The 24,094-nt window shown below is 30.5% G+C and overlaps 1 protein-coding gene across 22 annotated transcripts in view; it reads right to left on the bottom strand.

The window, feature by feature from the left end:
• LOC124369221 (muscle calcium channel subunit alpha-1-like) overlaps positions 1–24,094 on the bottom strand; it is a 413,179-nt gene that overhangs the window by 180,004 nt on the left and 209,081 nt on the right. For 15 of the 22 annotated variants that reach the window (XM_046827077.1, XM_046827071.1, XM_046827083.1 and 12 more), the window contains exons 11-19: positions 22,122–22,267; positions 20,053–20,126; positions 19,333–19,484; positions 17,060–17,273; positions 16,798–16,918; positions 10,167–10,258; positions 7,868–7,998; positions 6,736–6,830; positions 2,749–2,902 (exon numbers count right to left, since the gene is read on the bottom strand). In XM_046827077.1, coding sequence (XP_046683033.1) covers positions 2,749–2,902; positions 6,736–6,830; positions 7,868–7,998; positions 10,167–10,258; positions 16,798–16,918; positions 17,060–17,273; positions 19,333–19,484; positions 20,053–20,126; positions 22,122–22,267 — 1,179 coding nt within the window. The remainder of the gene's footprint in view (positions 1–2,748; positions 2,903–6,735; positions 6,831–7,867; positions 7,999–10,166; positions 10,259–16,797; positions 16,919–17,059; positions 17,274–19,332; positions 19,485–20,052; positions 20,127–22,121; positions 22,268–24,094) is intronic. The other 7 variants (XM_046827074.1, XM_046827072.1, XM_046827092.1 and 4 more) reach the window with 1 other exon arrangement.

The following is a 24,094-nucleotide window of genomic DNA, read 5'->3' on the forward strand; positions in this document are numbered from 1 at the left end:
GACGAAAATGAAAATAACGAGAAACGGTTTGAAAGTTCTGCTCCAAAAGTTAGTTTAAATGGTGACACTAAAGTTTTGAATTAAAACATTTTGGATTTTATTCTCTATCAGACATAAGAAGTAACTTAGTTTAAAGCATGACTACTGCAAAAGCAAAATTCAGAATGTTGAAAATTGCATATGGCGTTCCTCAAAGATTTAGTTTTGGTCAACTTTTATTTCTTTGTTTGTTACCCAACACATTTATGTTCATGAGTGAAGCGGAATGTTCTCAAAAAAAGCTCGGACAGAATATTTCTGTTGTAGAATATTACAATATGAACTATGCTCAATCTTGAATGTAATGATATCATGGAAAACTTAGATTGTGAAAACACTGAAAGTTTTTTAATCAGTATATTTATGATGGTACTTGGTATTCTAGTAGTGTTCAGATAAGTTGACACTATAAAACAAAATAATTGTATTTTAACCCCAAAAAAATAAACTGAAATAAAAATAATGATAAACAAATTTCACACTCATATTTTAAAATAAAAAGATCTATAAGCAAAACGTTTGAATGTGTCACCATTCATATTAGGTTTGAAGAAAATATGAGTACATTTAAAGTAAGTTACACAAATTGATGTGAGAGGATAATCACAGAATTATTTATTCAGTAAAATCTGAATTCAGACATATTTAAATGGTTTTTGACTAAAACTGTTATTTTTTATTATTCAACATTTAGTTCATTTTAACACTATGATTAATATATTTTAAAAAATGATTTGAGTTTCTATAAGAAATGTTTATGTATACAATTGTAGGCAGTATTCTCTGTATCACGCAAAGTTTAGTGAATACAAATATTTAATTTTACTGATTAATGTTAGAATGTTTGAGTGGTCTCAAATGGAAGTGTAATAATTTTTATTTTGTTGAAATGAATAGTTTTTTATGTCAATAGATTTATGGGCATACTGTAGCAGAATAATACTTCAAATACCATTGTTCTCTAATATTATCACCTGTTTTTTGCTTTATTTTAATTACTTGGATTACTTGTAACATTACATTTTTAGGTGGATTCTCAAATATTGGTGGTTGCTTTTAATTAAATTTGCTGCTGGATTGTGCATAGATTAATCACGATTAACAGCTGCTTATGTAATATTATTATTGCACTATGACATTGTTAAATTCGAACATTTTATGGTGATTGTTGTCACGTCTAAATTCCAGTTACTAAGTTGCTCTTTAAGTATAATTGCTAGTTAACCCAGACCTCAGCACACCTTATCCAAGTGTAACTAATAAAATAAAAGGTATTGTCACTTCATCTTGATGGAGTATTTATATAATTTCTCAAACAACATCTTTCATTTCACAACAAAGAACCCAAACTTAGACACACATGGTGAGATTTGGGAGTATATGACCTGTGTTACTTAGGGATGTAGTGGTGAACTTTTCAAGAAAGGGGAATGATTTACAAAGGAGATGGGGGTTAGGAATAACGAAATCTTACCTACATTTAAAAAGGGGTTCAAGGAAGTCGGGAATAAAAAAATATTAGACTTTAAATTATTAACATGTGGGTATTTTAGATTCCAATCATTGATATTATGGTTGTTTAAAAATAACATAACTTTTTAAAATGTTTAACAAATTTGATTGAATATTAATTACTGCAAACAGTACGTAAAACTGACAAAATGGTAGAAATATGTTTGAAACCTAATTTTTACACCTACAGCATCACTAAGAAAACATCTGACAGACCTCTTTATTTGTGGTGATGTAATGATGAACAACTCATAAGTCCTTTTTATACAAGTGATGAGGGCAGGAACAATAAAAGTTATTTGATTCTGTAGATGAGGTAAAAATGTAGATTCAAATACGTTTTTATTAAATTGAAAATATTTGTGAGAAATTAGCCAAATTTAAAATGAATTCCAAATTAATATTCCACATATATCTTTTTCCAAACTAAATGAATAATGAAATGTCTTATACTCTCAAAAAGGAGAGACAGGATAATTAGAAATATGTTAATTGTAAAAGTCACAGAAGTATTTATCAGTTGACAAAACAGAAACATTTAACATTGCAAAATGGGTTTTTATGCTATCATACTTTTACTTAACCAAAACAAAGTTAAAAGTGGAATTCTTACTTAAAAATTGGAAGTGTTGGAAAGATATTACCCTGCCACAACACATCAGAATTTGCTTTTAGATTTAAAACAATTCAGGGAAAGGACCCTCAAATATCTGTGACTCACAATATACCCTTTCTCCCTTACTCAATCCTTGTTGCCCCCAAATACCTAATCTTACTTCATCATTCATTTTTGTAAAATCATTTTTTGTCATAGGATGGCAGTCACTTGTAAATCTACACAGGTCATTCTAATTTTAGTCAAAAATAAGTATACTCTGTCGGCCTCAGATACAGTATCTGATATAGTTATAATATTACTAGATAATTATATAAAATTGTGCTATATTATACTATATCAGATTTAATTATAATATGTGATAAAATATTACCACAGACTTTTACAGAAATATTAATATATTTTTGAGTACAACATGTAAATTCTATCTATAATTTTCCCATGTTATTGGGACCACAAATATTTCTTAAAAATTCTCGATTATACTCACAGACATAGACTGCACATTATACTACTAATATACTAAACAAATGCAGTGAACCCAGAATCAAGCAAACAGTTGCTTCTAGATATAAACCTACCTGTTTGTATGGCTAAATACAAAAAAGGAGCTTCCTTCAGGGAGGGGTTTTTTCTCAGTTTTCTGGCTGGTGTCCGAAACACGCCTTGGCAAAGCAGACCTTTTCCTCTGGTTGTCCTCTCCATTTTTTGACTCACCGGGTTCGCCTGTTACCACTGACAAAGCAAGCCACTCACACCATAGACAGTTATGCTATAGCTCTCCATCTACTTACAAATCAAAGTGGGATTTTTATTCCCGAGCAACTTAATATTTTTAAAACTACTGATATAATTGGATACCTACCTCCTTCATTGTTGATTTTTAAAACATAATTTAGAAGATATGACACAAAAAGATGAGTCTTCTTTCATAACTTAACGATCCTATCACTATAATATAGTTACAAAATCCTTTTGTTTTTCTAATTTTTCCTATTAACTTTAAAATTCTCAAACGCACAAACTAAACATAGCTGTAGACAGCATTTACATTTGCATTGGAAAGAAAATTAACCTATTGAAAAATAAATTAACAGTAAAAATGAGTCTATAAATCATTCATATATCTTAACAATTGATGTAACTTTTAATTCCTGGGTTCTGTTCACAGATGGAAAGCTGATCAAACAAAAATGTTTAGTAAAGAGAAAACAACCAAGAGTTTTTTATATTTTATTAATCAATAATAACAACTACTATGCTGTTATTAAGCCTGCATTTACTTTACTTACAGATTGAACATGCAGAATTACCTTATCAGACTATATTTCATGAATATTTAAAAAGAACATTTATATATATATATATATATATATATATATATATATATATATATATATATATATATATATATATTCTTTATGTTTTGTATTTTTCTTAATAAAAATTAATCTCTTGCCCTTGGCATGAGTATAAAACAATCTCTCAAACAATCTTAAAGATAAGATAAAATACTCAGTGTATGAAAAATGGATAAAAAAACATGGCGTTTATAAATTCACAAGGAAACGTTACATCTTAAACCAACATTTTATTCAGTCAACGAAAACCATATAGTCAATACACAAAGCAACCAGTATACCATCAGCTGATTAAATCAGCTATCCTTAAAAGCTCTTTCTGTCATCCAATGTAAAATTTTACAACCATTTATTGCCTCCTCTCAAAAAATTCTTTGATAAAAAAATGTTTACAATTGCCTGTTAATTTGAATCTAATTATTTTATTTATTGTCACAGCTTCATACAGGTTTATAATTTATAATATGGCTAAAGATAAACACATAAGTTGTCAATATTTGAAAGCAAAGTAATAAATAACCTATAACAAAATAAATGCATTATTTTGTAAAGCTTAGTGAGCTTAGTCTAAAAATTCAATAAGTAGTTATCATTAATCATTTAAGTATTCACCAACTGAATGGAATGTATGATTAATGTTAGCATGTATGAGGTAGTATTTTGCGGAAGATTTAAATGATTTATGGAATTCTCACTCTCTTGGATTGGAGGCAATTTATTATAAATTTTGAGAGCTGAATAGTAAGGACCCTACTCAAATAGTTTTGATCTATGAATGGAATATTATAGGGGTTGATACCTGATGTTACAATGGTGCAATACTTGATTTTTTTAAAGAACTGTTGTCAGTTTTATATAGCATTAAGGTTTATAGAATATATAATTCTAAATTGAGAATGTAATGGTTTTAAAAATGAGTTTGCAGGAATGTCTCTTTTAAGTTTGAACATGACCCTAATGATATGTTTCTCTGAGTTTTGAGAAGTTTTTTTTTTTCAAAACACTGAGTTTTCTAAAATATACTACCCCATACCTCAGATGCGAGTACACATAAACTGCTTTAACAGTATCTAAACTGGTGACATGAGAAATAGTTCTCAGTGCAAAACAGGCTGAATGCAATTTCTTTTCTATAAAGGCTGTATGTTCTTTCTATTATATTGAACTATCTACAAATAAAACCAAAAAATTACATGACACTGTTACTTTAATGTTATTCACTTTAACATTTGTATACATGCTTGCCGATTGTTGTGTTGAGAATATTAATAACTGGCTTTTATTTTCATTGAGCAGTAGACCATTTGCCAAAAACCACTGTCCTGCTTTATTAGTTGCTTGAATTATTTTATTCTCTAAGCTGTTAAGTTTTTTTATAGTAAGAGTGGTGTCATCAGTAAACAGGACCACAGAAAATGTAGTTAGTCTATGTGAAAAATTGTTTACATATATTAGAAATAGTAGTTGACCCAGCATTAAGCCCTGAGGAACACCATGGTCATTGAGGTGGCAGTGAAATGAAAACTTGACTGAAGATAAATTATAACCTTTTGTTTCCTATTTGATAACTATGCAGATAATAAACTGTGAACTGAACTTCTTTAAACCATAAAATTATGATTTCTATAACAATATACTAAGTCCAGTAGTCAAATGCCTTTGAAATGTTGCAGAAAAGATATGTGGTATAATGCTCTTTGTCAATTGATGATAAAATGGTGTAAATTAATTCAAAAATTGCCGAAGCCGTCAATGAGTTTGGTTTAAAATCAAATTGATTTTTATAAAAAAAGTTGTGTCTAGTAAAGTTTTTAACAATTCTGACTGCAACTACTTTTTTTAAATTTGGAAACTACTGGAAGGGGCTATAGGATGGTAGTTTAACATATATAATTTGTAATTTTTCTTGTGGATAGGTTTAATTAGTGAGATTTTAGTTTTCAAGGAAAGTATCATTTGAAAAGCAATTATTGATGGAAATAGCTAAAGGCTTTTATATAAGTGAGGCTGATACATCAATAAAAGACACATATGTATTAATTCCAATTTAATACGTACATGTTTTATTTTTATTCCTATCTGCACGATTTGGAATTTTTTATATTGTGAATGATGTGAAACACTTCCCCAGGGTCAGTGAGGTACATAAACAAAGTTGGGTGATATTTTTATCTTTGTTCAGAAAATTAATCGATACTTTGTTGTTTATTGGAAATTATAGACTACAGAAAATTTATTGATTAAGAGTTCAAAATACTCAAACTCTTTGATTTTAAACTTAGCAGTAACTCTTTTAACCACCTCCCACTTTGCGTGTAAGTTGTTCATCGCATCCAAAATAAATCTGTCATTGGCCATTTTTTTGGAAGTAACAATAACTTTCCATAAGATATTACAAAACCGCTTATAGTATTTAGTGAGCTCAGGATGGTTCAGTAATTTATGAAATTCATATAATTTTCATTTTCTCTTACATAATGTTTTAATTCCCACGGTCATCCAGGCCGCTGTATTCCTCTTCGCTTTTATAGCTGAGAGTTTAAGTGGGAAGGATTGTTCAAAAGTTTATGAATAAAAATAATCCAATTCAGTCATATCAATATTTAAAATATTCAGGTCGAATTCAGGTAATGTAAAAAATCAATAATATTGTAATTATTGAATTGTCTTTAAAATACTTTATTTTGTTGAGTTTGGTTACGATTCTGTTTTATTAGAGATATTATAGTAATAGCATTTGTTGATCACACAAAGAAGGCACCATCAAATATGTATTTATTTTCAAACAAAAAGAGCTGATAAAGTTTATAAATATTTGGCAGTGTTTTGTTTTTAACAGATTGTCTATATTAAAATATAGCATCTATAAAAACTTTTTATGTTTTACTGAGATTTGGGTGAGTGTTTCTTTGAGACCAGATAAGAAGTCTACAGCTCTCAGTATTTGTATATAAAGACATTATTATAAAGAAATAACATCCTTTAACAACCTTAACAACACTGCACTCAAATGTGGCCTTGATACAATCAATCCGATTCATATTCTTCACTTCTTGTAGTAATTTTGAATTATGAAATAGTGACAGTGAAAAATGTAGTTTTTAAAAAATGTTGTTTTATAAAGAGCCGTACTTCTGTATTGGTCTTATTTATACCAAATGCTGTTCCAATAATTAAAAGACAACTACATGTAAAAATATAATTTACCTTGATTATCATTTTGTTCCTCGTAATAGTCCTCACTATCACCCACCTCCAAACAGACTTTAGTGTGACTTCTTGTGTCTTCATCCTTGACAGACCTAGTGACAAGTTAAAAATACATTACATGTTTCTACATACAATGTATATCGTTTTTTAAGACTGACTAGTCTAAAGTGGTGTCTGCCTGTATTTTATTAGGAATGTTTTTACCAAGGTTTTCTGATATGTGCTAATCACAAAACTAGAAAACCTGCTGGTTTTTATCAGGTTTTTTCTATAGGATAAAAATTATAATAGAAGAATTACCATTTTTATATACCACAAAAACTGAAACACAATGCTTAAAATTATGCATCTGCTATCTTTTTCAGGTGTCAAAATATAGTGTTAAGCATGCAAGAAAGGTAGTAAAACAAGAAACATAATGTTGAACATGCAGAGTCAAATTTAACAACAAAAATATGTCTGTCAAAACATACAATTGAAACCTATTAAAACTCAATGCCCATAGCCATAGGCTGTCTTTTTGTGGTTTTCTTTCATAAAAGAAAACTTAATAACACGCAGCAGGTGAGCGGGGAGCAGACATTAATTATAGCAAATAACCAACATTTTCTATCATTTCATTCCACTGTTGTCTCAATACACAACATTGGATCAATTGGAACAACAGAACTAACTAAAAATTAAATACTTACTGGCAGTAAAAATCCGTTTCTCACTAATTTTGTAGTGAAAAGATTATTTATGATGTGTATACATATTTAAGCATGTAATATTAAAATTTAAGTGTATTTAAATAAACTTTTAAATACTTCACATTTCAAATAACACTATAACCTCATTACAAGTTTTATCACAAAATATTAGAAAACCATGAATAGAAAACACAGTACTTGTCCAATTGTTGTTTGATACTTGTTCAATTGTGTTTCATAATACAAAATTGTTAAACTATGATTTTTTGGTAGTACACAAGTATATTGTACACAAAAACATACTTAGGTTACTTAGGTTGTTACTTGGTTATATTATTATACTATATACTTTACTTTTTTGAAATAGTGTAAATCATTTAATTAACATAATATCAAATATGGATTGAAAATACATTTCATTTTAGTGTATTACTCACATTTCTTCATTTTCCTCATCAATATTCCCGTCATAATCTCTTTGATCATCATCCATGTGCTCTTCACCTTCTAGTTGAGAAGTATTTTCTCCACCTTCTCCCATTTGATCCATTTCTGCTTGCTTTTCTGCCTACAAAATACTTCTAACAATGTACTGGTTGTTGATTTGAGACACTTAGAAAATTTAAAATAGGCACACAAACTATATGACTCCATGCTTCAGTTGCAGTCCTGGTATAACTTGTTCTCTCTGTGTACGTTGAAAATGAGTAAGAAACATAAGAAGTGTATACAATATAAATTGAAAATGCTGTTATGGAGAAGGTTGTTTTGAGAAGTGATGTGGGTACATTTGACCCAAGAGCATGAAATAATTCTGTAACTTCATTACAAATGAAGTCTTTATGGAGTAATAACAACTAGAGGTTAAAACTTTCTTCCTGTAATCTTCTAATTTCATTATTTGTCTCAACCAAGTAATTATGCAATGCTTCAACAGCAGTCATTTGTGTTGTCACACAGTTTTAATTTAGTCTTTTCAGAATAAATTCTTATTTTACAACTGCTTGCTGTATTTTTTCAGTTGAACATGTAATTTAATTTCTAAATCACAATTTTAATATAACTAGATTCTGCAAATTGATCCTAAATCATTATTAAAATTTCAAATGACCACTTCATGCTAATTATAAAAAAATGTGAAGCATACTTACACAGCTTACTCTAAATCTGCATTGTTACACATAATTTGTTTTCTAAGGAAATTTAGATTACTACTAATACTATGTTATGTAAATAAGAAACAGGCTATGTTACATGTTTGGCTAAATTAATTTTAAATACAATTATGAAATAATAGAAATTTGTCTTATAACATTGCATTAAAAATTGATTTTTAATCACCAATACTTATAAATATTATAAAAATTGTTTTGAAGAAATCCAAGATACAAATCAATTTTTCAGTTTTAAGAGGAATAAAAAGAATTTATTATTTTTGTTTAAATGTTAAAAATATTTACTTTTTAAACTGTTTTATCACAAGTTTTGCAAACAGATATAATTACAAGAGTTAAATAGGAATATTTTACGAGTAGATTTCTTCTTTTTCGGTTGTTTTAGTTCATTGCATGTTTTTATACCTTCTGATGTTATCTAGGAGTAATATATGAAATGTTTTATCTCTTATATTTATCTCTTCAGTGACAGTGATTTAGCACTTTTTCATCAAAATTCCTTCCTTGCTATTTTATAGAGTTATTAGACCTATTTGTAACTTCCTCCAGCTATTGTTTTTACTGGCATATTATTATGTTGTTTTTAGTATAAAAACATGTAGTCTTATTTCAATATAACAATAAAAACAAACATTTCTTGAACACATGAATACTCACACAATAAAATGAGTATTTGTATGATCTATATTTGTAATTAGATTTATTTTACCTTATAGGCATAATAATTTTTCAAAAACCACCATATATGGAGAATTTAATATAATTTACAATGATGTATAATATGTAGCAGTTTTGTTCGAACAGAATTGTTAAAATAATAAAAACATGAGTGTTCTTCCGCGATGAACACAACACGGGCTCAATCAATTCAGTCTGGTAGTGTCAGAAGTGTGTCACAGTAATTCAACTGGGAGAGGGTTAATTTGTATGAAAGTCAATTTTATTATGTTTATTTCATTGTGTTGCTTAGCAATTGAAAATGGGTAAAAATTTGCCACTTTGCGCTTTTCTCTGTAAACATAAAAATTATTACCATTTTCTTTCAGAAACCTTAACACTATAAATTTTGGTTTTTACAACAAAATTTAATACATTTTGCTATTTTATACTTTTGAATTTTAACATCTTGTATTTTATTATAATACAGATACTTTTGTGTAATATATTTTTTGAATTTTTATTTCAAAATTATGTAGTTTTATTCTCAGATTCTTAACAATTAAATATTATTCAACACAGGTCTTTACTCAACACGTGGTATAACCATTGCCTCATTCCTATCTTGCCACAAGCAAGAAATAGAACAAACAATTCAGTGTTTTAGAAGATATATCCACAATTCTTATGATATTCATGTTGATAACAAGTTAGCTTTTAAATAAACTAAAATATTTCCTAACAATTATAAATTGATATCAAGAAAATATATAAAAAAGTATAAAAGTAAAACATGAATAATTATGTATGTAATATTTATGTATATATGAAAATAAGGTATACATATAGTGAATAAGCAAATTATAACTAATATCCACAAAATGTTTGTGTCAAAACGAATTACCTCTTCATCAGCTTCTTTTTCGATTGCAGTAAGGGACTCTGCATCAGCCAAGTTGTCTACAGCAATGGCCAAGAAGACATTTAGCAGGATATCTTAAATTTTAGTTAAGGACATGTATTGAAAACAATATCAGGTATAAAAATTCACACTGATAATTTATAGACCATTTTATTAATGTTACTTGTATTATTTTACCTATATGAGGTTGTAAAATTATTGAGTGTTTTATACATATATATAAATTATATGGTACCGTGTTTGGAATCCTATTTGAATTATTGTGATCTCTATTTGCTTGTATTTTCTATCCAAATTACTTTTGGATATATGTATTAAATGTAATAGACTACCAAATTCACAATATCAAAGGGGGACTACACTCTGACGGTCTGTTATGAAAAAGGCCTCTATTATCATAAAATCAAGAAAACAGTAATTATATTATTTTGTATATAGTGGAAAGTGTCAGGTGTCTATCACTTTTGTACATCAACTAAGTTTATGTGATAATAAGAATTTTGGCACATTTAAATGAAATTACTAAAATTTCACTCCTTTCACCACTTAAGAAGAATTTATTCATATACCCATTCATTGATTTTATTTGATTTAATATTTACAAATCTGTTTCATTAGTAAAAAACATTATTTCATAGTTTATATTAATTGGGTTTATACTTGTGTTCTCTCTCTAATATTTCAATAAGCTGGCTGCACTGCACTGTATAGACCATGGTTCTCAACCTAGGGGACAACCCCTCTGGGGAGGTATAGGAGATTTTCAAGGGAGGCGTCAGTGTATTAGAATAATAGGAAAGTGGTGGAGGAACACGGCTTGCAAGTGATGCCCGCATTACTCATGTGTCATACCGTTTGTTTATTGAGTGATTACTGATGCTTTCATGGTTCATGCATAGTATACATGATAGTATTAGTGTTTTGTGTTTGTTGGACCAGTAAACATTAAAATGTCAAAACGTGTGTTAAAGATCTTGTATCTCAGCACTTAGTATAATTTTAAAATTAAATTGAATAGTATTTTCCAGATGTTAGGACAGAGAGCTGGCCATTTAAGTTGATATGATTTCCAATTAAAATCAATGTGGGTGTATTTCATGATAGGCCATGGACGAAAAATATAATTTCCAAGCAAAGGCAGAATTCCAAAACATAGGTTTGGAATATTTTTGGTTGACTTATCTTTCTGCTTACCCACAAGTTGCTATGGAAGCTGCAAAGTTGTTATGACCATTCTCCTCCACACTGTTGCGAGACTGGATTTTTCAACATTGGCTTATCTAAAGTCAAAATATCGAGCAAAACTAAACATAAAAAATGATCTGTGATGTGCTTTGTAACTGGTCGATTCAGATATTTAAAAACTTGTTAAAAGACAAACAATGTTAACCTTCTATCTCATAAAGTGACTGATATAATAACTAAATTTTGTAGATTTTATGAAGATTAATTTAGTTCTGTGTTTCATTGTTTTATTTTAAAAAAATTTACTGGCAACAATAAGTGTAGGCAAAAACCATTCAAATAGATATTTGAGGTAGTATTAAACGTTTTGCCAAAAAATTATTTAACTTTAAAACATGCAAATTCATATTCTAAAAGTACAAATTTAAATCTCACTACTGTGTCAACCACATAAAGTGGTAATGAATGGTACATGGGAGGCGTGACCAAATTTCACTTTACTAAGGAAGGCACAAAGCCTGAAAGATTGATAACCCCTTGTATAGACAATGACAGAATCAAGTGATTGCTCCCAATTGGCCGAGATAATTTATTTTATACACCATCACCTGAGATCAGTTATGATCGGTCGGCATGGCGTCCCTTCGCTGCCTGGGTCAGCAGTCAGTCCAAAATGTAGGACTGATTGAAAGAAATTCTAAATTAAAGAAGCAAAATTCTAAATCAAAGAAGAAGAAAGAAGATGATGAAGGAAGATGAATGAAAGAAAGATGAGAAGGAGCAATTGAAACAATTGGAAAGAGATTATAAATTAAAGAAGCAAAATACTAAATTAAAGGAGAAGAAAGAAGATGATGAAGGAAGATGAATGAAAGAAAGATGAGAAAGAGCAATTGAAACAATTGGAAAGAAATTCTAAATTAAAGAAGCAAAATTCCGATGATCCCAGGCACAAAGGGTGTCTGGGGGAGAGGACACGTGGTATGAGGAAAATAAAGGAAAACTGGGAGAAAATGAGGAAGAATAAAACGGGTCCGCGTGAAAAGCAGCGCCTCTCGAAATAGGCCTTCGGCCTCGCGGAGAGGGGTGGTGGTGGGGCAGAAAAAACAAAAGAAAGTCCAAAATGTAACTCAGTGTGAGGTGCATCTCGTTTTTCTTGTGTGCCAGGAACATGTCTCTTACTATTCTATAATTGTTCTCAGCCTTTAAATACTATGTGATTTTCACTCACACAAGGTGAGGGTATTATAGAAAATCCCCTTGACTCCATCAGATTTTGTGGAGTTTGTCTTTTGTTGGAACAGATGGGGATTCTCTTACAACTACTTGTCTCACCCCCCCCCCCCCTCACCAATGCCAATGACTAGTGATGTGAACTGTGTTTCTACTCTCTGCAATTTCACCCTTAAACCTGCCTACAGAGCCCCTGTGGGAGTTCTTTAGGAGGATGCATCGCCTCAGTAGTGCCATGCGGTTCATATAACCTGTGAAGACAACTACGGTGAGTGGCATCATTCCTGTATCCACCCCTTTTTCTCTAGCTCTAAATTAAATAGTCTAAATAGCATTATTTAGTCACAAATTAATCACTAGTCCACCGAGCCTGAATCACTCTATATTTTATTCTCTAGCCTATCAAACAATTCACTCATATCTTACTATATTCTACTATTCTTGTACTAAATAATTTAAATTCTAAATATTTATAGGTCTCAATTGGTTTTGTTTATTTACACATAATGTATAAAATCTAATAGACAACAAAGATGTACAAGTATATTACAACAGTAAAATATTCTCTAATACCGATTATGTTTTCATAGAAAGATGAACTGCCAAAAAACCGGGAAATTTCAAGTGTTTTGAAAAGTAGCAGTGCACATAAAAAGCAATAAAAATTTACTATAGATGGTATCAGTGACAAATTCGAACCATATAAAATGTATTGAATGAATTAATGAAAATCCTCATTTACTGATGTGAAATGGTCCATTTTTACATTTAACCTTACCATTCAAAATATAACTAAAATTAATATTTGGCCTATCTAAAATTATAAAATAATATTCATAAAGAATAATAATGTTAATGGTCTGAGAGTGTACTACAAACTTAACCATAAATACATTACCAAATAATAAAAAGGAAAACATTTAAATGTTTTATAGAAATATACACAAACAAAATTTACTTACATGTTTCCATATATAAATATACAAGGCCCCACACACATACACATCGTGATTGCCAGCCCCCAGTACCCCTGCCATGGTCATCCATTCCAGTAAATGAAGAGGTATACAATATATTTATAAACACCGTATCATAAGCCTTAGGTGCAGCATGCCCCAGGAAGTAGAAAAGGCCAACAACAAAGCATAAGCCAAAACACTCTGTAGATAGGGAGGCACTTAGACTAAAAAGGACTATTTAACATCTCAAAGTCGAAAATGAAGTGACAGGAGATCAGACACATAAAGAAGAGGCAAATAAGAATAAATGGTATAACCTAACACTAAAGCTGCTCAAACAGGCATCCATTAACTATATATAGGACATAAATAGGACAGAAAACAAACAAAAAGCATTGTGGGAAGTGATAAACAATGCTCGTAACAAAGAGAAAAGAACAACAGAACTCATACTACTTATAAACGGAAAGTTAATATCTAATCCTAATATCTAATTTCTTATGTATAAATGGAGCCACATATTAAGTGTGTGAGCCTGACTATAGATAGTAGTAGTATGACATGAACTACACTTACAGATACCCTTAACAAAAAACTGAATACTAGCCTATATATGATCAAACTATAATAAAATAACTCAGCAACACTTACACAGCTAGGTTAGCCTATTTCTCTTTTTTTTAACCCATCTAAGAAAACCCTTGCTGTGTGTTGCAGTACAACAGCAAAAAACTATAAAAAAGAGTTCTGATCATCCAGAAAAAAATCTATCAGAGTACTAGCAGGACTTGGAAAGTTGCAGAGATGCTTTCAAACCCTTGACAATTATGACAATAATTGCTCTATACATACTAGAATTTGTAATGCATGCTGATGGAGAAGATCTGCTAAGGAAGAGAAATATTCAACAATACATTACCAGAAATGGTGAATTATACAGCCTTCCAGCAGACAATCAGAAGCTGTATGAATCTCAACTATTCTACATTGGCAGGAAACACAATTTCACACTACTGCAAGAACTAAAAAACACGAGAGTGCACTTACTAAAAGCAGCATTGAAAGAATGGCTCATGGACCAACCCTTTTACTCTCTCAAAGAATTTCTCCACAGAACATTCGAGAACTGACCTGAATCCACCATAAAAATTAAATCTTTGACACTATTTGTAATCTTGAATATTATTAATAAAGATGATTCTGATTCCAAATGTTTTTTTAGCACCATCTCAAAACCTGAACAACTGTCTATTGTGCAAATGGAATCAGGAAGGAGATTCCAGATTCAATAAGCAGTAACAGTAAAAGATTCCGGAATATATTCTGGATATTGTTATAAAATTGCTATAAATCAAAATTAATAAACAAAATTGTGTATATGTGCACAAAGGTACTTTAAATTGGATTTCTTTAACATTGTGGTACAGAATATTTACAGTGGCTGAAGGAATAAAAACAGAGGGACCGGCGTAACTTTACTCAACCAGCCATTCCTTCCATGATTACGCAATTTGAGGAACCAAATAAGCGCAGCGAGCTTGTATCTGTTGCAAATGGAATCTCAAAGCATTGGTTCCAGACATTGTTGCACCAGATATGCAATGTTTTTAGGCTGAGAAAGTCATCGACAGGCAGCGAGACCATTTTGCACTGATGAGGGACATGACATCGATAAGATATATAAAAATTTATTTAATTCCTACACTGGACCAACTAAATTGGATGACGTAGCAAACAGAGATCAGAAAGCAAGGAAATATAATGTATTGTATGAGGTTTACATATATTCATACTTTCCAAGAATGTAAACCAAAGGTAGATAGAAACAGGGTAAAGAAACAGTTGGCTTACAAAGAAGGTAGATGTGTTCTTTAAGCGATTTAATTTAATCATGAGCATAAATAAATGTGATGGTTTTGATGCTTGGACACACAAACACTATATGTATAAATTTAGCATGAATACTGAAATAGTATATATACCTAATTAATTTTCAAAATTATATTAGCATAGGGTTTCATCACTTTATTTTAATACATGATAAGTGTTCCCAGTAAGAAAGATATAGATTCTGATTTTAGGATTTCTCCCTACTGGCTGAAAATATTTTAATTCCTACTAAAATCTTTGGTGTTATTCAATAACATATTATAGTATATTGCGTGGAATCTCAAGTAATTTTAATTGATGCTTATAAAACCTGTTTAAGTCTTTGACTTTAGGACCTTGAAACACTGTCATTTAAACTTAAAGTCCTATTATTCTTAAGTGGACTTCTTATCTGATGAGTGTTGTGATATGACAACTGAAAAAGTATACAGCAATGGTTCCTAATATGTGGGTTTCTTTTTAAGGTTATATTACCACCAAATACATAAATCACTACTTAAAATCATGCAACATTACTAGGACTTGGGATGCATACTGTGCAAGTATACAAGGCGGCAAGTGTATGGATAAAGAGGAACAGAGCAAAATTATAATGTGCAAAATATTAATAAAACTACTATATTTTCAACTTGTAAAACTATTTCGGGACATGAAATATTTCGTAAACTCACAATTACTTAATCCTTAAAGTATAGTTCCTCATGTCGTATTAATTTATTAATCTGGATTGGTTGGTGTCTTAGGGACATCACTGAGGTAAAAATGTAGAGTTTTGTGTTGGCAAGATGTGAAGCAATATGGTAGAGTGGCGTTCAGTCCAGCCATCTCACCCACATCTTCACCACCACAAGTAAATAGCTACAAAAATATTTTTGTGTCTTTACACAGTGTATTATGTTGGGTTCATCCCACTCTGTATGGCAATGTTCCAACCAGTCTGATTGCTACGTCTTCATTGTTTACCTGTTTTGCTCACTTAACCTTATTTCATAAGATTTCACACCTGAAAACAGGGGAGATACAGGTTCTCAAAGCTTCATGAGTCTGTTGTAGCGCATAACAATGGCAAATGTATGCAATCCCTGTAATCCTTCAAAATGTCCATCCATATTGAACTTGAAACAAAGAAAATGTGTCAAAACTGAGGGAATACAATAGTCCGTAAGTAGGCCTATCCTGATGTTCACAGATTGATTACACTATTTGTCCTTGATTGATATCTAAAGGTCTATAATCATTAAACTTCACCTCACAAAAGGTTAGGGCATCGAAAAATTTATTTACACAGCAGCTAACTGCTGTCCCTTTTAGTAGGCAGTTTATAAGTAATACTTCCAAAAGGATACAGTTACCACAGATGAAAAGGATGATGAAATAAATGCAAGCTAGAATCCCAAAACCTCCCACTCCATGGTACGCTTGAATCCCATCATACATCACTGCATTCCAGTCTTCACCTGTAAGTATCTGAAAACATTTCATCAAGATTACGCATTAAACTGGACAGAAAAGATTTTTTAATATTAACAATTTTATATTGTATTGTGTTAAGTAAAATAATTGTTACGCATAACTAGCACAGAATTTACCTTCTATTAAAAACTTTACCTGGAACACTGTGAGCAGACTCTGCCAGAAGCTATCAAAGTTTTGCCGAGGTTTGTCTTCCACTGCTTTCTCAAAGTTGAACTTCCCACCAAATACTTGCATTCCAAGTAAAGCAAAGATGACAATAAACAGAAAGAGCAAGAGCAGCAGGGATGCAATAGATTGTATTGAGTTCAGCAATGATGCGACCAAGTTTGATAAAGATCGCCAGTATCTGCGAACAAAAGTTCTTGTATGATTACATTTTTCAAAGATTTAAACTACGCTTTTTAAAACAGATATATAATTAAGTTTGACTACAAATTCCATAACTTGAACAGCATTTATTAATATATTATTATTAATCACAATTGATTAAAATAATTTAGATTAAATTCTTTATATATATATATATATATACAAGATCCACAACTACATGAGACAAATATATGACTATCAATTAATCAGAAAAATATCTGGCATATTATTATTTAAACTCATATTTCATTTCATAAGTCGATACAGTCCTTCAGCCACATGATACACTTATATACATTCTTTGAATACTAGTTACAAACATCATTTGGCCTTTTGTTCAATATTTCACTAATATTCAATCAAGCTCATTTAATCAGTAGGTATTTTTTTACGCCATAAAAGGGTTGACACCATGATGGGTTTATTATTTTCTCACAAATAACTCATAAGCTTTGTATTAACAATCTGCTACCAATACGAAGGGAATTATTGTGTTGTGTCACTGAATTTGCAATGTACTTGGGCCTAATAAATAAAACACAGATATATGAGGTTAAAATATACCTTTAACACATAGTATTCACCTGTAAGTATCTGAAAACATTATAGCTGTGACATTGATGAAGAGGGCTTTGATTAAGCTATTACACAAGTATGACTTCTGATCACACAATTTTGAAAAACACTAAGAACATAACAGATGGAAACCTAGAGATGAAGAGAGCTATACAAATGACCACATACCAATTAAATTGGAACTGAGAAAATATCTCAGCTACTGAAAGTTTTTTAATCAACGTGCTAAACTCCCTGTAATTTTTGTAACATTAAACACCTAAATTTAAATAAGTGACAACACAGCCAAAATAATAACATTATAACAGAATGACTATATTGATAAACATTTTTGTTTGTATTATTTGTTTCTAAACACAGAAATACAATATTTCAGGACATGTATCTTCCTTCTTCTCATAAAATTATCCTTAAACTTTATGTCAAACATAAAACATGGAGACTTTTTTCAGTACAGTGTTAAGTTCACCACACTCAAGCCAATGATGTGTGTTAGGGTTCTTCCTACACTCCAGCAAAATCAAAGCCATAATTGGAACCATAACCACCATTGAAACTCAAAATTTTTTCAGATATACTCAGTGCAAAACAGGGTTCATTGCTATTAACTATCCCTTAACCAGCATCATGACTCACTATTCCGGGAATCCACGAACTTAAGTCCCATACCAAAGAATAGCAAAATCTACTTTATGACATTTCTCCTTGTGTTGCCATCGTGTAGTGGTATTTTGAACTTCTAATGAAATAATTTATTTACAGTAATGTTGTCCTTGTTTACTGAGTGTAGTTTTGCTTTGTGCTGCTACTTTGGATTAATATATAAAGCATTTAATATATCAACTCAGTGACAGTGTGGCAGTCGTTTGTTATTCCAGTTCATTCCTATTATTGATTCAAATCTCCTATTGTTAATTACAGAGTTTCAGCAATGAACAGCATCAATAAATTTCAAAGTAAATTTATCTTAAAACAGGTTAGGAGGTTCTGTTACTCATACTATTATTTAAAATTATACTATTGATTAGGTTTAGTGACACAAATTTATTATTGAAAAGAATTATTTATAAAGGCTTTTGTTGCTTATAAGCATTAGCATAAGATGGTCCGTATCAAGTGTTTACAGGTTAGTTGAAACGAGAAACATATGGCAAAATATTCTTATACTTTCTATGTTAGCTTGTCTAGAATTGATAGGTATTACGAAAATATTTATACTAGGTTAAATATTTTTTAACTATGATTATTCTGCAATACAATTAATATATAGAACATTGTTGGTGAAAATATACCACACAAAATAGTATATTTAGAGTGAGTTATACTTCATGTTGGTTACAAAGTTAAACATGTGATCCTAACTGTATATGTTCTATCATTTGGCACTATTTCAAAGAAATAAAACTACTTATAAATAAACATAAATATATGTGTGAATAAGGTAAATAAATAGCACTTACTTGGTAACTTTAAAAACCCTGAGCAATCTGACACAACGCAAAACAGAAACACCTAATGGTGGCATCCAGTGTGTTCTTGTTAAAATCATTTCTGATATGCTTCCAATAACAACAAAACAATCAAAACGATTGAATAATGAAACAAAATATCCCTGAAACAAAACAAAATGATTACAACAAGCGTTAAGTCTTATGTTTGTATTTAAGCTTAACTGATATGAATTTAATGTGTACAGTACATAGACAACAATAATTAAAATTTAAATGGGCTAAGTGTATTAATGTCATTAAATTTTAGCTAATAGTATTTAAATATATTTTTACATATTTTCTCATAAAATTTCAGTCTAAATATATTTAGTGTACTTTTATGATACTCATGGCAACTGCAAATAAAATTTATTTATTATAAAAAATATGTACCTATGGATTTTTATTGATGTATTTTTTTATCAAAGTATAATGTTGTACTAATAATATCTGTATAAAGTGTTACAAAAGTGGTCTCATTTTTCTATGAATTACATTTTTCTATCCGTCGATGTTTTAGCAAAAGATTGGTCTTCAAACCAATGAGAAAGCATCCTGATGAAATCCCTAAGATAAATTATGAATATTACCAAATTAAACCTACAGTATTTTAACTAAATATATATATATATATCTCCACAAAACGTCATTATTTTTCATATTTTTAAGGTTTATGTACTAAATACTCACCTGAAAACCTAAACTGTACATTTTTAAAAGCATCTCAAGAGTGAAGAGAGCTATGAAGAACATATTTGTGGCCTCTGAAATGGAAAAAGAGTATTAAAAAATATATAACATCAACAAAGGATTGAAACTCTATATATATATATATATATTAGGAATCCATGGTGTTTCTCCAAACTTTTGCTGAAATAAGTACAAATACCATATACCACCTTACCCTCTTACTTGACAGTTACAGGTATATGTCGGGATGTTTTAAGAATTTCAAGCTTCACAATTATATTAGCAAGTAAGAGAGGAAAGAATAAAATGAATTGACTACCTTGTATCTTTGCTTGAAGCAAGTCTCAGAACCCAAATTAAACATAGACGATGGCCGAAGCGCATCAGTCATCCTAGTGTCAAGTGTCATCACACTGCCTTGCTGCTGTGGATATATGAGCAGTCAACGCACAGCAGTGTTATTCTGTTCTATGCTATAGTTAGATTAAAGTGTTTCTAGCAATGTTTAGTCTGTATGCCTCTTCTCATGTAAACATTGAGTCATTATATTAAATACTAGTTCCCTAGCTATACGAAAACATATTCAAATATTGGGTAAAATTTAAATTTTTTGAACTAAATGTTGATTCAGAAACTATACTGTTTTCTTGGTGAATTGTTCTTTACATAATCTTATTTTATTTCAATTTTTTTTGCTCTGATAATAAATTTGATTCAATACATGCCACACCTCTTTCAGTTTGGTACAATGAGTTGTACTACTAGATTTCCACAACTAATAGCAGACTTAGAGCTTGATTTGCAACCTATGTAATTGTTCACTCAGCTCAGGGGGAACCTCATGGTGGCCAAGGCAGCCATGAGCTATCTGACAAATAGCTCTCTTTGTCAGATAGAAGGACTATCATCACGTAGGGCCTGTCAACTAGAAGGGCCACACTGAGTGGCCATCACTATTTTCCAGTTAAGCTCGGCCAACCGCTGCATTTGACTCACCATAAACACAGTGTCAAAATTGGTTCCAAGTGTGGTTGGAAAGTGCCGCAATCCCTTGGCCAAATAAGGAACTAAATGGATATTTTACTATTTGTAGTGGAACATAACATGGAAAATTTATCTGGAATTGTTTTGTTTATCCAAGTGTCAATGTCACTGTAACGGCAATAGTGTACACCAACATTTTATTGAAATACTAATGTATAAAAATAGTGTGCTTGGTGAAGCCAAAAATCACAATATGAAAATGTTTATATTTTACTGATATTAGAGACCTGCTTGAGCCTGATCTTATCTCTATTTAGCAAACAAAGATCTTTTAAATCCACACATAATCACGAAAAACCATACTTTAAATTAAATATCACCATGTACTTTTACAAAATAAGGATGGATAAGCATTAAAAATATTTCAATTGAGCTAGTAAATGTCTTACGTGTTCAAAAATTGTATTTTAATCTGGAGCTCAAATTGTGCCATTTAAATTGGAGTCAGAGTGGTGTACTTGATTAAGCTATTGCCGAGTGGAGACTTTGAACACAACTGGCCACCAACTCTGTGAGAAATCAGTTAGGGCCAAAGCCTAAGCGTTAAAGTATTTTGTCATACCTTCAAAAACAACCAATAATTCAGCCACCCAAATTTTTATAGTCTTAAGAGTTTGATATTTTTTAAGTCAATTTAATATTGATTTGTAAAATAGGGTACTTTAAACTTGTTATACCTTTCAAGGAAGCAAGTTCACTTCATCCCCAATCACATTCCCTCTTTGTTCGACAATAGTTCATTAAGATGAATTGTGAAAAATTGATAAGGGTCAAACAGTTTTAAACATCATCCTTATTCGTCAAGTTGCTCAAGTTCAAGTTGTTCAAGGTCTTATGATGGTATTCAGTTATATTAATAAAAGTGCAGAGAATAATACTGCCCTTGATTATTGAAAATCAGTAATAACGAAACAGTAACCACTTTAACAAGTATTATAAGTATATCCAAATTTCAAGAATTACTCTATGCCAAATGTATGATGAATAAGTTATTAAAGCATTAATTTCAAAAAATCTGACATTACCTTGAAAATCATCTAACCAATTTGGTTGTCCGTAATGTTCAGTTGCAAGTACTCCTGTGTTGAGAAAAACTAAAATGATGATGAGCCAGTAAAATGCCTGAGATTTGACTGCCTTTCTGCAAGCACGCCGCATCCTCCTGTTGACCCTGTAATAAAATCATAAACTCAATGAATGAAACATCCAATCCAGCCATTTCAGTGCCTGATGACTTTCATATGTACTTGCGAACAGTACCATGCACTTTTTTACTAGGTGAACCCAAGAAAACCAAGTCATTTATACCAGAAAGGGTTAGTAAATAAGTTACAGCTACTTTATTTCGTTACCTACAAATACTGTTTTTATTTTATAACAGTTTAACAAAGAACAACAAAAATTTGTTTTTTTTTTTCATATCGGGTTATTCATGGTCATTATGTGTGAGGGTCATTCACATTCTACAAAGATAAAAATAAGCTTCAACGAGAATATAAACAATCACATAAACATAGCTGTCATAGCGACCAACTCAGAACAGCAGATGAGTCAACCGCACACCTGACTGTATTGTGGTTTTAGAACTCGTAAACTAGTTCATTTTTTACACAAGGACTATATAAAACTTCATTTGTTTCATGAAATGTCTTCTTTTCATGTAGTGATAGTCAAAATATGTACCAAAATATTAAATAATAAAATTACAATCCTGTTACGAAATGTACAAAACGATCTAAGGGTGGCATTGAATGTAAATTTATATGTTTGATCAAATTGAATGTTAGCATTTAAAGGGGTTGAAGATTGAATGTAAACCTTCTCAAACCAAAATTTACTATAGTACTAGCCTGTATGTTTCTACAATACAATATGCTTAGTACAATATGTATTCAATAACTGTCTTATGTATATATATTTATATAGTTTACAAAACTGTACTCAATTGGAAACCATATATATATATAGCTTTGAATACTACCTTAGTCTCTAAAATAAACTTTAAGTTTCTTAGACTGAACTTGAATTTTAATTCTAAAATGAACCAAGTTTCTAATTCTAAAATAAAGTAATTCTAATATTCTAATATAATAATAAAAGTAATTCTAAAATAAACTTTAAGTTTCTTAGACTGAACTTGAATTTTAATTCTAAAATGAACCACCTACAGTTGCAGACACATTTCTCGTAAGAAGTACTGATGCTCAAAAACGCCAACATTGACTGACTCATTGTACTACACAAGTTATTAATTTAACTGATAAAATTCTCTTTGTCATAACTTTTAAACGTAAAAGTATAGTATAGACTTTTTTTTTTTTTTTTTTCTCTCTCTTTTAAGCCTCAGCTTTACGCTATGCCGGCTTCGATGTTCACTGGTTTTTTATTATTATTATTACACTGATATTTATTTGCAAAGTACACTAATCCTGTCTATGCCTGATTGGACCTCCCCGGGATTTGAACCCGTGATCTCTCAGTTAGAGAGCCGAGACTATATCCATTAGTCTACGGAGGAGGATTTTAGTATAGACTTAAAATTATCGGAAAATAAAATATTATATTTTTGAGACATGTAGTTATTCCAACAATTATGTAAGCTCTGTAGACAGATCAGGTAGACTACCTAAAAATGAGGGGTTGTTTCATTTTTACAATACAATAACCTTTTTCTTCATCCCAACATCAAATAGCAGCTGTTAACCCAATAACATGGTATGAAGAGTGTTAACAACCGGAAATAGTGGTACCACAATCATGTAGTGATCAGACAGTCTCGCCGTGAAACTTTGACTACATAGTTCTACTGTACTTGTAGATAGTAGCACTGAACAGCAGGCTGTGAACTCTTCCTAAAATTAGCCATTATATATTTCATGCTTCTGGTTGGTACAACTGTGTAAAGTATTACATTTTCTTTTATTATATCTAACTGATGTATTTTGTTGTTTTGTTGATCATGAGGTCACTCACAGCTGTAGTCAGGTAATGTAAAATG

Source organism: Homalodisca vitripennis, chromosome X (genome assembly GCF_021130785.1).
Source record: "Homalodisca vitripennis isolate AUS2020 chromosome X, UT_GWSS_2.1, whole genome shotgun sequence".
Lineage (NCBI taxonomy): Eukaryota > Metazoa > Arthropoda > Insecta > Hemiptera > Cicadellidae > Homalodisca > Homalodisca vitripennis.